The 13,198-nt window shown below is 34.5% G+C and overlaps 1 protein-coding gene across 1 annotated transcript; it reads left to right on the top strand.

The window, feature by feature from the left end:
- The first annotated feature begins 5,769 nt into the window (after positions 1-5,769).
- LOC102623111 (arogenate dehydratase/prephenate dehydratase 1, chloroplastic-like) lies at positions 5,770-10,433 on the top strand. Its single transcript, XM_006489633.4, has 11 exons — positions 5,770-6,194; positions 7,372-7,430; positions 7,566-7,658; positions 7,928-8,128; positions 8,298-8,378; positions 8,472-8,567; positions 9,206-9,283; positions 9,364-9,453; positions 9,553-9,620; positions 9,721-9,802; positions 10,161-10,433. Exons 1-11 carry the CDS (start codon positions 5,972-5,974, stop codon positions 10,215-10,217), a joined length of 1,128 nt encoding a protein of 375 aa, XP_006489696.2. The 5' UTR covers positions 5,770-5,971; the 3' UTR covers positions 10,218-10,433.
- The last annotated feature ends 2,765 nt before the right edge of the window (positions 10,434-13,198 follow it).

The raw sequence follows: 13,198 nt of genomic DNA, 5'->3' as shown, positions 1-13,198 counted from the left end.
AAGGGCCCTTCAAATGGCATCCATCAATGCCCAAGAAAGGTCTACAACCTTGGTTAAAGCATTCTCTTAATGTAGGGAAGGATACGACAAATCTGTCAAAGTAAGTCTTGGGTTGTTCTGCATGATACCTGATCACACTAATAAGTGCCAGAGCCTGTGGCATCTTGTTAAGTATCATCTGCACATAACTCCTCACTAGCCGATAACTTGACTCATGATCAGCACCTTGACGCTCTAAAACTTTCTTTTTGGCTCTGTATATCTTATGTTTGTTGACCTTCACACCATATCTTCTTCTAAGTTCGCTTATAAACCATTCAACCTTGGTGTCTGGCTGCTCTATAAATGTTGATGCAAACTTCACAGCTATGAACTCTGCTGTACATTCAGGGTTTTTCAGATCTCTTTGACATGTGTGGACATTGTGAAGTCTCTTAATAAGAAATGGTAGTCCGAATCTGGTCTTTGCTGCATGTAAAAACCAAGGGCATTGAAAGAAGGCACAACCAACTGTAATTCTAGATCTTTCAAACTTGTGCTTGTACATTTTAAACCTATTTTCAACTACATAATTTCTTAAAACCCAACTTAGCTGCTTAAAGTTTCTAAAATATTGTCCAATTCTAAATACAATAGGGTCTTCACTGGGAACATACATGTTTTCTCTCATTGTTGCATCCATCTTTGCCAAAACCTTATCAGTCTCATCATTAGAATCTTCACCAAATTCATTATCATCACTGTCACAATTAGATAGTATGCAATCTACATCACTATCATCAGAATGAATAGAGCCCTCATTAGCTTGATTAATAGGAGGGGCTACGGAATTAATAACATTTGCAGCACCTCGTGGATGATATGGATCTTCTTCTTCAGATTCAGTCAAGCAATAATCACTGTCATCAAAGTCGTGTGTGGAAGCTGTGGGTTCAGTTCTTGTGGATTTCTACCCATTATCAGCACAACTTTGAAAAACATTACATGTTTGGAAGACCTGTGAGTCAGGGTTCTGTGCTGGCTTGGTTGGGAAGGCATTTGGGGTATCAGGTGTTGGTTCACGTAGATACGACATCTGTTGTTGTTGCTGAAGCTAAAGAGAGATGGAACAATGTTTTGTAATTTTGTTCCTTTGTGGGGTTTCATCAAAACAATTTGAAGAGGTTTTATCAACACTACTATCACTAGTAGTATCAATAGTGTCTGTTTTATTGCTCTGATTTGGTGATACTGTTTGCTGGCCTGTTGATGATCTAAAATAGATGTCCATAAAATCCTCAAACAAATCAGAGTTGGCACTTATCCTAGTAGGAGGGACATTTGACACAAGATTATTCTGATCAATGATGACTGGAATGCTGGTTTTAGGGGCTGCAGAAGTGATATCTTCAGAAGTTTGGAATAACGCTCTTTTTGTTGTTGACTCTGTAACTGAATGTATCTCATCGAGGTAAAGTTGCACATCATAGCACAGCCTGTTGTGGTGCTCTTGTAACTGAACAATGAGATCATGATCATCCACAATTTGAACCTTCTTCCTCTCCCAAGATTGCCAAACATTTAGATTAAACTTCTCATCATGAGTCATCCTTCTTCCATACACTGTCATTAGAACTTTGTTGATAACAGAGACTATACTCAACTTGTCAGGATCAATGACACCAAGATTATGTGTTGTGTCTTTGAATGTGACATAAAAAGTTGTATTATCAGCATCATCCATTTTCACCTGTACAAAGTAGATTTTGTCCTTAAATACCTAATGTTTACAGCTGGTGTCATGTAATATAGATATTATATTCTGTAAGATGAAGGTGCAAACAATTCACCTAAATCCTCTCCTGACATTATCGTTAAATAGTGAAACTATAAGCCCGAAAATCTCGAGTTGCACATACATAATGCAATAACATGCAAATAATGAACTTTAAACTAAAATTTATTACCAAAAGCAAGCATTTAAAGTGAAATTGAAGATCCAATCACATACATAGTGCAATAACATGCATATAGTTTCAGTTAATTAAAATAAAATGGGTAGGCAAAAGCAAGCATTCAAAGAATTCTATTAATTGCTATGAATAAAAATAAAATCTTCATCAAAGAAATTCGATCTTTAAAAGAAAAATTAAACAAAAATTTACCACAAAGCACTATGATAGGAATCGAATGAGAAGCAGGGAAGAAAACCAAGACCAAGATGGTGAGGAAATAAATGGGTAGTGAGTGAAAATGGAGCTACTGTGAGTGTTAAAAAAAAATTAATAAAGACCCACCCACCATGGAAAGCCAAATCAACAAAAAATAAATAAAGATTTCTTACTAACCTGGGCTTCTTCAACGACCAAACACTGAGTTCTCCTCTCTTGTTAGTAAAATGCACATAGCCACACACCAATATCCACTATGACTCTCACAAAATTTATCTCATTTGCATATGAGTCTGGGTTATGTGGTTTTTTTGGCGCCCAATTACATATCATCGTCTTGATTTTGGATCCATGGAATTGCTTTTTCTATGCCAGTCATTGCCGACTTAACAAGTAAAATCATAGATGAAATGACTTGGCGCGGTTTTCGATCAATATAATTTTTTATTTTTAAATATCACTTTGCTTTTCCATTTTTGCCCTTACCCCGTTAATAATAACCGAAAAACTAACAGAATTGGGGGTGCAGTGCAACACGTCATTTTTTTTGGGTGCGCGGTGCAAAATGTCAATTAATTTGGGGGTAGGTTACAAATTTCCCATATTTTAGCCAATAAAAACGTTGGAAAATTAAATTTCATCAGCACTGAAACAGAACTTGGACTCATTTTTCTACAGAGTATTGAGAACAAACAAACAATACCTCATGAAAGATGAAATTTGATTGCAGCTTTTCATCAATCAATTAAATTTCTTAGTTTTGAAACAATATGGATATTGATTAGTAAGGTTAGTACTGTATACAATATTTGTAATTTGATATTTATAATTTTTATATTTATTTTTTTGTTAAGTAGAGAGAGGATTGTGTGGAGATTTGGGCTATGTAATCATATAATGAACAATTCTTTACAATCACACACTTGTTTGATTATTTGTCCAAACCGAAAAAAAATAAAAATAAATAAAGCAAAAGAGAGAACCTGCACAAACATAGGAAAATTGTGCATAACTGCATATAATGTCAGACAGTCTTGTTAACCAGTTATATTGTTTTAAAAATAATTAAAATTTTTAATTAATGAAAATAATGTCCACCGTTAATTAAATCTAATGGTATATATTTTTTACATTATTGGTATTGTAAAAGAATTACAGTATCATAGAGGGACCCTAACAAGTATAAAAAAAATAAAAAGTTGGACTATTGTCACCTCTCATACACCCAGTCATATGTTTTTCAATTTCAAAAATACATTTTTAATCAACACTCCTAATTTACAATTATTTCTTATTTTTTAAAGTAGTTATTTTTAACTCTTAAAATCATAATCTCCTATTTATTTTCTTTAAAGTATTCAATAAGAAGTTTTTTTATTGATAAATTTATGAATGAGAATCATTGACTTGAAAATTATGGTTTGAAAATAGTTTCAAGTGTAGAAATAATTAATCTGCAAATGAAAGAAAATAAAAATGAAAAGAAATTGTTTTAGATTTAGGTAAGCAAATTAGATATATGAGAGGTCGTATCCCAACTAACTAAAAAAAGGAAAAAAAAAAAAAAAAAGCGGGGGAAAGATGGATGATGAATCAGTTCGCAGAAAAAAATTATCCTCTAAGCTTGCGTGGAGTTTAAAATGTTCGGAAAAAAAAATAAAAATATTGATTGCTTTAATTAGATTTAACTTAGTCCTTAAATGTAATTTTGGTGAAGGAGGGTTTTATTAGGATAACGAAAGGTGCTATTGGCTCCGCTTTAGGACCCATTGGGCCATATTGGGTCCAAGCCTGTAATCCATCATCAGCCGAGGAGCAGGAGGCTCTGTAAAACCACCTCACCTTGTGCCCTTTCACTGGACCTAGCCCAATATGAATGAACCAATTTGGCCCACCTTCGATCACAAGCCCACATTAATGAGCTCGGCGATTTTGACTCTATTTCAAGCTGATCATAAAGTGACGATTCGTCTCAAATGAGCTTCTTAGGGTGCGTTTGGGATTGAAGTTGGGCAGCTGTAGCTTAAAAGCTACAGCACTAAAGTGTTTGGTAAACACTAGCTGCTGTAGCTTTTAAGCTATATTGATATGATTTTTCACTTGTATAATACAAAATCTATTATATCTTTAATAATTTTATCAAAATTATTATTTAAAATTTATATTTACTATATATTATTAACTTTTGTTTCATAATTACAGCTTTTTTTTCACAGCAGCTGTAGCTTAAAAGCTACAGCACCTCAATCCCAAACGCACCCTTAATTAATTAGATTACTTTGCATGCATTTTTGTCTTTTTTTTTTTTTTTTTGTATGTTAGGTTTCAATCATTTTAGCTTCAACAAATTTAATTCATCAATATATAAATAAATTTTTGGGAAAGACCACTCACACCCTCAGGATTTGTTTAAATAAAAACACAAATCTTCTTAGTTTTATAAATAGTCACACAAACCTTTTTTTTACTATTATACCCTTAATTATAGCAACTCAATAATTAACTTTAAATAAACATTTATAAAAAAATGTAAATATAAATAATATAATACATAAAATAAGATAAAATTTATAAATTATTTTGATTATTAAAAAAGTTATTTTAACATTATTAATCTGTCATATTCTTTTAATAATAATAAATAACATTCACGTTATTTATAAATTTTATATTATTTTATTTACAATGTCTCTTTTAATTTTGTCAATATTAGCCTAAATCTTAAAATCAATATTTGGATTAATAGATTTTAGTATTAATAAAATCTATCGGGATAGATTAATAATAACTTAATATTAAAAATAATTTTCATTATGTACGTTATTTTATTAATTATACTTATTGTAATATTTTATTTGTATCATATGATCCTTATTTATTATTTTTATTTTATTATTATAGTTATATTTATTTGGGTTATATAATTAAAGAATAAAATAATTATTTACGAAATTAAGGGGTTTGTACGACTATTTAAGTAAATATTAGGGGTGTGGGTAGATTTATCCTTTAAAAGTTTGTCGGAATCAGTATTAATTGGCTAGCCAGCAATTAATGAGTGTTTTTTAATCGCCTGTAATACATTTTAAAAGAACAATAATTTGCTTCCCGTACGGAAATTTCTTTCATAAAAATGCAAGAGAACGCGAATTGTCTTTTACAGCTAGATGAATGATATAATATTTTTTCACACAGAAATTCCCAACTACTCTCTAGAAAATGACTTTAACCAACTCCCAAATAGTTTTCTTGTGCTGCGATTATGTGCCGCCCAGTAAAATTCCACCACCAAGTTGTCACTTCATCGCAATAATTTTACGATTTTTTTTTCATTATCCTTTGACAAACAACCGTAGTTTTTTTGATAAATTTAGAGTTTTCCAACAGTTAAATCTTTGTGGTGTGATTGATATTATTCTTCAATTAATTTTTGTGTTAGTACTAATTCACTTGACATATTGTTTGTAGTGATTCTGACAGGAAACCAATGATCAATGGCCAAGAGACCGACTTTATCATTTAATTTCGGATAAATATTTGCAACCGAAAAGTTCTGCGGAGAAAATAAAATTTGACTTTTCAAGCTGACGAGGATATAATATTTGGTAAGCAAATGAAAATCTAGGAGTTTTAGTGTACTAATTGAAAACGTCTCTTTCTGGAAGACTGTAACAAGTAACAACAACACAGAGCTTGTAAACTTGAACAAACAAACCACCACCACCAAACTAAACTGTCCCATCTTCACCCTAAACTTCTTTCAAACACAACTTTCAAGTGCTCCTCGTTTCAAGGGAACATTTTAACGCATTTTGAGTGTAATGGCTTTGAAGTGTGTGGCTGTCATGGGCTGGCCAGATTCTGGCCGGTCGATTGCATCTGGTGTTGTATTTCATGGGGTCCGGAATTCGAATGGGGAGCCGCGTAAAATATTTGTCAGTCTTGGCCGGTTCTCGGGTCCTGCTGACAATCAGAAGACAGGAAAATCATCAACTGGAAACGATGTTCCTGGGAAATTGTGCAGGAATTTGGTCTCCCTTCCAAGTGAGTTTAGCTTATGTCAGTGGCCCTGTTTCATTTTTTTTTCTTTTTTTTTTTCCCAAATTCAAATCCTGTAAACTGTTTGGGATTGAGGTATCTTGGCATTTATTAATCTAGAAGTTGTTGTTAGTGCTTGTTCTCTATTTTTTTTTCCCCTCTCTTAGGGGACAATGAGCAATTTTATTAAACACTTCAGCTACCCTGCTTTTAAAGTAAGGCTGAAACGGAGCATTTTCACGTCACTATTCTTTAGGGGAAAAAAAGACTTGAATATAAGATTAAGTATATATCATGGATTTTGGAGAATTAAGCTCAATTTTTGGAAAAAAAAAATTATATATATATGTGTGTGTGTGTGTGTGTGTGTGTGTGTGTGTGTGTTTTACATGCCAACTTGAGTATGTAAGTTAAGGGATTACTAGCCAACTCTCATAAAAAAAAGTTCTTTGGAGTCTGTTTTATATATTGCTCATAAAGGTTTGACAATGTGAACAATCTTGAATTCGGGAAGCGCAAATTTTTTAAAAATAAAAATTGTTTGCAATTTGTCATAAGTTTAGTATCAGACTTTAACTAGGCCATAAATTATAAACTGAGGTGCATTAAACAGATTTGACAGAAAAATTCACAGAATCAAAACTCGAAATAAGAAGGATCACATAAAATAAAGGAATAATGTTCAAGCTAGGGCTTTGTTAGCAAAAAATCACCTAACCATATTTCTTAGGATTCATGCCATATCTGACCTACGCCTTGCTTAGTCCTGAAGTGCTGTAGAAAAAAAAATTGTAATTATAAAATAAAAATTGATAATATATAATAAATACAATTTCAAATGATAATTTTGACAAGATTAATAAAGATATAATAAAATCAAATTAACTTAGTTTTAAAACTATAACAGTTAATATTTATCAAATACTTTAGTGCCGTAACTTTTAAAATTTAACTATCCAACCTCAATTCCAAACAGGGCCTTACCTATCTTTTTAAAATGCACATGTGGATTTTGTGCATATGATATGGGAAGCAATGAGGAGATTAAAGAAAAGTTGAAATGCTTAAGGTGTATCAATGTTCCAACCTCTGACCAAAATTATATATTCTTTGACAAATTTCTGATTCGCATTGTCTAATTTGGCTGTCTTTGTGCTTTCAAATTTTCTTGTGATCACTGCAGAACCTTTAACTATATCTGTGACTCCCAATGATGGTACCAAGGTGCGAATTTCTTTTAAGGTGAGATGATTGAAAGGAAATACCCGTGCTTTGCAAAATGATCAACTTTTTGCTGTCACTCTGATGCATTTTGCTCTCATCTCCATTGAGAAGATACATTTGATCATTTTTATATTGGTTATATTAATGGTGCAGGGGTCACCTGGCTCATTTACTGAAGATGCTGCACTCAAAGCCTACCCAAATTGTGAAACTATACCCTGTGATGAGTTTGAAGAAGCTTTTAAGGTTTAGTATAATATATTTATGTGATATTTTTTACTGATATTTTACAGCTTTCTAGAAGTCATGTAATGATTCTTCATAAATCCTTTTGACATCACCATAAGATGAGGATTGCATTCTTAAAAAATGCCTCCAGTTATTTAGTAACAACCCAGTTCAAGACAAAACAGATATGTTACCGCATGTTTTTCGGAAGCCAAATGGTACTTTCTTCTAGCCTCATAAAACAAAAATAAAAAATGATATGCTTCTTTAATGCTTGTTTTTCCCAGGCTGTTGAATCGTGGCTTGCTGAGAAAGCCATTCTTCCAATTGAGAATTCTTCAGGTGAAAGTATTCATCATAACTATGACTTGCTTCTTCGTCATAGACTTCACATTGTGGGTGAGGTGCAGTTTGTAGCCAATTTCTGCCCACTAGCTCTGCCAGGCATCAGAGAAGAGAAGTTAAAATGTGTTTTAAGCCATCCACAGGTTAGGCTTATACCTTTTTTCTTCTATTGTAAATTTCTTCGAGGGAGGTTTGAGGACTTCTTTTAAATGCAAGTTGTTCGAGGGAGGACTTCTATTGCCACGAGACTATTTTTTGTTGCGGAATTTGTTAAATGCAAGTTCTTCTTTTAACAAATAGATTTTTTTGTAGGCACTTGCTTCAAGTGATATTGTCCTAACTCAGTTAGGTGTTGCCAGAGAAAACATTGATGATACAGCTGGTGCTGCTCAGGTGATTTATAGAAATCTCGTTAATACTGCTTTCAGCCTTCCCTTATCATATAAGGGTACGTTCTTTTATCTTATTCACGGAATTTTGGTTTAGTATGTCGCTTCAAATGGCCTGAGGGATGCTGGTGTTGTTGCAAGTGCTCGAGCTGCAGAGATATATGGGCTTAACATACTTGCCGATAGGATCCAGGTAAATTTTCTTTTCTTTAGATCCAATTAATTTGCATATTCTCTCATCCTGCAATTGATTTCAGGATTAATAATGTAGCATGCGCAGCTGTACGTTAATTGTCTGTGCAGTTGAACTACCTCTATATAGTGTATTTGCATTACCTTACCCTTTTCTCGGTGCTATTTTGTATTTCCAAAGGGACATGGACAAATATCGGTTCTCTGATTCAACTGCCTTAGTACCTTCAAACATCTTTGCACCATAATCTAGGTCCCCCATATACTAATCAAAAGGTCAAATGTTTTCAGCCGCCAAACCTAGTCATTATTCTTGTTGACAACTGAAATCACGCAAGTACTGAAGAGCATTTCAACTTCCCCACCCAACAAAATGAAGGAATGTAATTAGAGGTGGTCAACATTGTTAAATCTGTTCATTGTGTCGTCGTGCCTGGCACTTGTCGTGTAATTGGGAGCTTTTGGTTCATACATATCTATTGAGTTGCAATAAAGATTTATTAGTCTTAAATGGGTCGGAAAGGGATTTTTCTTTTTTTCAGTCATGTTATGCATACCATATAAATGTGCGCGCGCGCGCGCGCCTCATAAGAAATAATTCTTGCTTTTCTCAAATTATGCTGCTTTATGCTTATGCAGGATGACCCTGATAATATAACTCGTTTTCTGGTGCTTGCAAGGGATCCTATAATGCCAAGGACTGATAAACCCTTTAAGGTAATTAAGATGTTGCTTTACCAATGTCATTGATTACAGTTGTTCAAAGTCAGCTAAGCTGAATATCTCCTTGCTTCCAGACAAGTATCGTCTTTACTTTAGACGAAGGTCCAGGTGTACTGACTAAAGCCTTGGCTGTGTTTGCATTGAGGGAAATAAATTTAACAAAGGTATTTGTTGCAAGAGTCTACTTTTGTTAGTTCAGAGATTTGCATCAAAGCACAGGACATAACCTTTCTTTCTTTTTTTCCATCACCATGTGATGCCAGATTGAGAGTCGTCCACAAAAAATGAGGGCATTGAGGGTGGTTGACGACTCTAATACTGGGCGTGCCAAGTGAGTATTATATCGTTATTTAATTGAATCAGCCAGAGCACCTTAATTCAGGGGCTAATTTAAATGATTGTGCGGTTAGTTCACTCATTCATGGTTTCAGGTACTTCGACTACCTTTTCTATATCGATTTTGAGGCTTCTATGGCTGATCCCCGCGCGCAAAATGCATTAGGGCATCTACAGGTTTGTTCTTAATTAATTGCAATTTTAATTAAAGAATTTTTTTTGATTCGTTGTTTAAAAGCAGAATCTTTTATTATACTTGCTCTATTGCAACCTCGGTTGAAAATCCCAAATGAAATGTTGCAACCTCTGAGTCTGACTGCAAGACTGTATTGGGCTAGAGCTATGGTTGTGCTCTGAAGACATTGTGCTTTTATAATTCAAACAGTGGAGAAGAAGCTATGGTTTTGACCATGAAACCAAAATTTATTTTTGGCCCAGCGCTGACTTTTTTCATGATAATTGGTCCTAATGATACGTAAATATGACTCTATGGAGATGACAGAGCTTCATTCATTTTTATTTTATTTCTATGCAGGAATTTGCTACATTTCTTCGGATCCTTGGTTGCTATCCCATGGATACAAGTCTATAGCCGTAGTGTCCTTTGCCTGGATTTAAGATTTGGATTGTAAATTGCAAGTTTTTGCATAATGTTTGTGTTGTGCGAGGAATACGGAATCAAGCGCACTAAATAATTATAAAAAAATAAAGGACACAAGAAATACGTGGTTCGGTAATTAAACCTACATCCACGAAAGCAAGAAAGAATAATTGTTTATTTAACAATTAATAGAGTACAAATATTTGAGTAACGAATATCATTTTCTAGAAACCCAAATATACCCAGTACTCTCACACTCTGCAGGAAAGATAAATTCCCCAGATACACTCTCTCACTTCTCTCAAAAGCTTAGAAACTTATAAGCTTAATAATTTTGAGATGATTTACAATTGCAAAATGCTTCTCTATTTATAGAGTGCAATCTGCTCCAAGTTGGGTTCAATTGGTCAAAACGTTGAGCTGGATCTTGTATTGCATGCACAAGATTTTCAACACCTAACTTTGCCTTTTGAAATTGGCAAGCAATTCTTTGACTTTTCAATAATTCTCCACCTCGGCGAATATTTGTTCAAATCTGAGCCGACTCACAATCAATCATCATCCCCAAAGTGGCTGCATCTCTATGACTGCCTACATATCCAAAATTTGGGATCAAGCCAATCGTAGTTCAAAATTCCCGAAGGACATATCTTAACACAATCGAAGGATTTGAATTAGTTTCAATCAATGTTGAAACTTAACTCCAGAAACTACATTTGTCAACATATCTAATAGATTATCTTTGGTATCGATCTTTCTTAACAACACAACACCGCTCTCGATAATCTCTCTCACATAATGATATTTCACATCTATGTGCTTCGTCCAAGCGTGATATGTTTGATTCTTCGCAAGGAATATCGCACTTTGATTATCACAGAAGACCGCAATGTTCTCCTAGATTACTACCAAATCACCTAACAAGTCTTTCAACTAGATAGCTTCTTTTACAGCTTCAGTTGCTGTCATATACTCTGCTTCCGTAGTGGACAGAGCAATTGTCGATTGCAAAATCGACCTCCAGCTAACCGGACCTCCACCCAATGTGAATATGCAGCCCGTTGTTGATCTTCGCTTGTCAAGGTCTCCAGCGAAATCAGAATCATAATACCCAACACATTGTTGACCACAATCCTTCTTGAACAATAACCCAACATCAATTATCCCATACATATATCAGAGAATCCACTTTACCGCAAGCCATTGATTTTTACCCGGATTGTGCATCTATCTACTAACCATGCTCACTGCTTGAGATATATTGGGCCTTGTGCATACCATAGCATATATAAGACTACCCACAACACTAGCATATGGAACACGAGCCATGTAATCGCGCTCCTCTTGAGATCTAGGACATGAAGAAGAGTTTAATTTGAAATGAGGAGCTAGAGGTGTACATACCAGTTTAGTTTTGTCATCCATACCGAATCTTTATAGCACTTTCTTCAAATAAGACTTTTGAGTCAACCATACGCTCTCATTCTTATTGTCTCTACGAATCTCCATTCCAAGTATTCTTTGTTCATCACCCAAGTCTTTCATCTCGAACTCAGAAGCCAGCTGCTTTTTTAATCTTTCGATCTCATTTCTATTCTTCGAAACTATAAGCATATCGTCGACATAGAGTAACAAATAGATAAAAGCTCCATCTGGTAGTCTTCTAAAGTAAACATAATGATCGTGTTCACTTCTGGTGATTTTATGCCCTTGTATAAATTGATCAAATCTTTTGTACCACTGCCTTGGCGATTGTTTCAGTTCGTACAAAGATTTAATCAACCTACACACATGATTCTCCTTTCCAGCAACTCTGAAACCACAAAGCTGAATCATATAGATTTCCTCCTCAAAATCTCCATGTAAGAACGTCGTCTTAACATCCAATTGAGCCAACTCTAACTGATATTCTGCAACTAAGGCAATTAGGATATGAATGGAAGTATGTTTTACAACTGGAGAGAAAACTTCATTGTAGTCAATACCTTCCTTTTGAGCAAAACCTTTTGCCACGAGCCTTGCCTTGTATCGAGAAGTTGTTTGATTCAGAGATCCTTGCTTTTTGGTGTAGACCCATTTATTGCCAATAACCATTTTCCCCTTTGGTAACTTTATAAGTTCTCAAGTCTGATTTTGATGGAGAGATTTCATCTCTTCCTCCATGGCTAACTTCCACTGATCACTTTCACTGCTGCGTAATACTTCACCGAAAGTGTTGGGGATGTCATCATCAATAACTGGAAGTGCATAAGCTACCACCATATCTTTAGTAAGCAATCCGGATTTCTTTATCTCTCTTATTGGCCTCATTATTGCTATAAAATCATCATTATCTACATATCAATTGTTTCTTTATTTTGTGGGACATCAGAAGAAACAACCTCTTCTTCAACTCTAGGTGTCACCTCTACAGTTGAATCCTTCTTTGATGTAGAACTAAGTGGTACATATGGAGTTGCATCAAACTCCACCCGCTCCAATACCTCTTTGGTCTTGTTCCCCACTTGCTGAGAACTTGAAGCTTTCATCATTGAAGCTTTCATCAAATATGACATCTCTGCTACACACAAACTTTTTGTTTTTGAGATCCCAAAACTTGAAACCCTTTACTCCACCTTTGAATCCCACAAAGATCAGCTTTTCTAGCACGAGGATCCAATTTACCATCTTTGACATAATAATAAGCTGGACACCCGAATACATGAAATGAATCATAGTCTTGTGCATGCTTTCCATACCATATTTCCATAGGAGTTTTACCTCCAATTGCAACAGAAGGCAACCAGTTTACCAAGTGACTTGTGTAGCTCACAGCTTCAGCCCAAAACTTTTTATCTAAACCAGCATTAGATAACATACACCGTACATTCTCTAGTAAAGTACGATTCATACGCTCAGCCACACCGTTCTGTTATGGAGTATGTCTCACTGTGAAATGTCTTTTAATACCCTCGTTTTGGCATACTTGCAAG

The sequence above is a fragment of the Citrus sinensis genome, chromosome 1 (assembly GCF_022201045.2).
Source record: "Citrus sinensis cultivar Valencia sweet orange chromosome 1, DVS_A1.0, whole genome shotgun sequence".
NCBI classification, from domain to species: Eukaryota; Viridiplantae; Streptophyta; class Magnoliopsida; order Sapindales; family Rutaceae; genus Citrus; species Citrus sinensis.
Note: the sequence above shows the minus strand (reverse complement) of the source record. Positions and strands in the feature narration are given on the sequence as shown.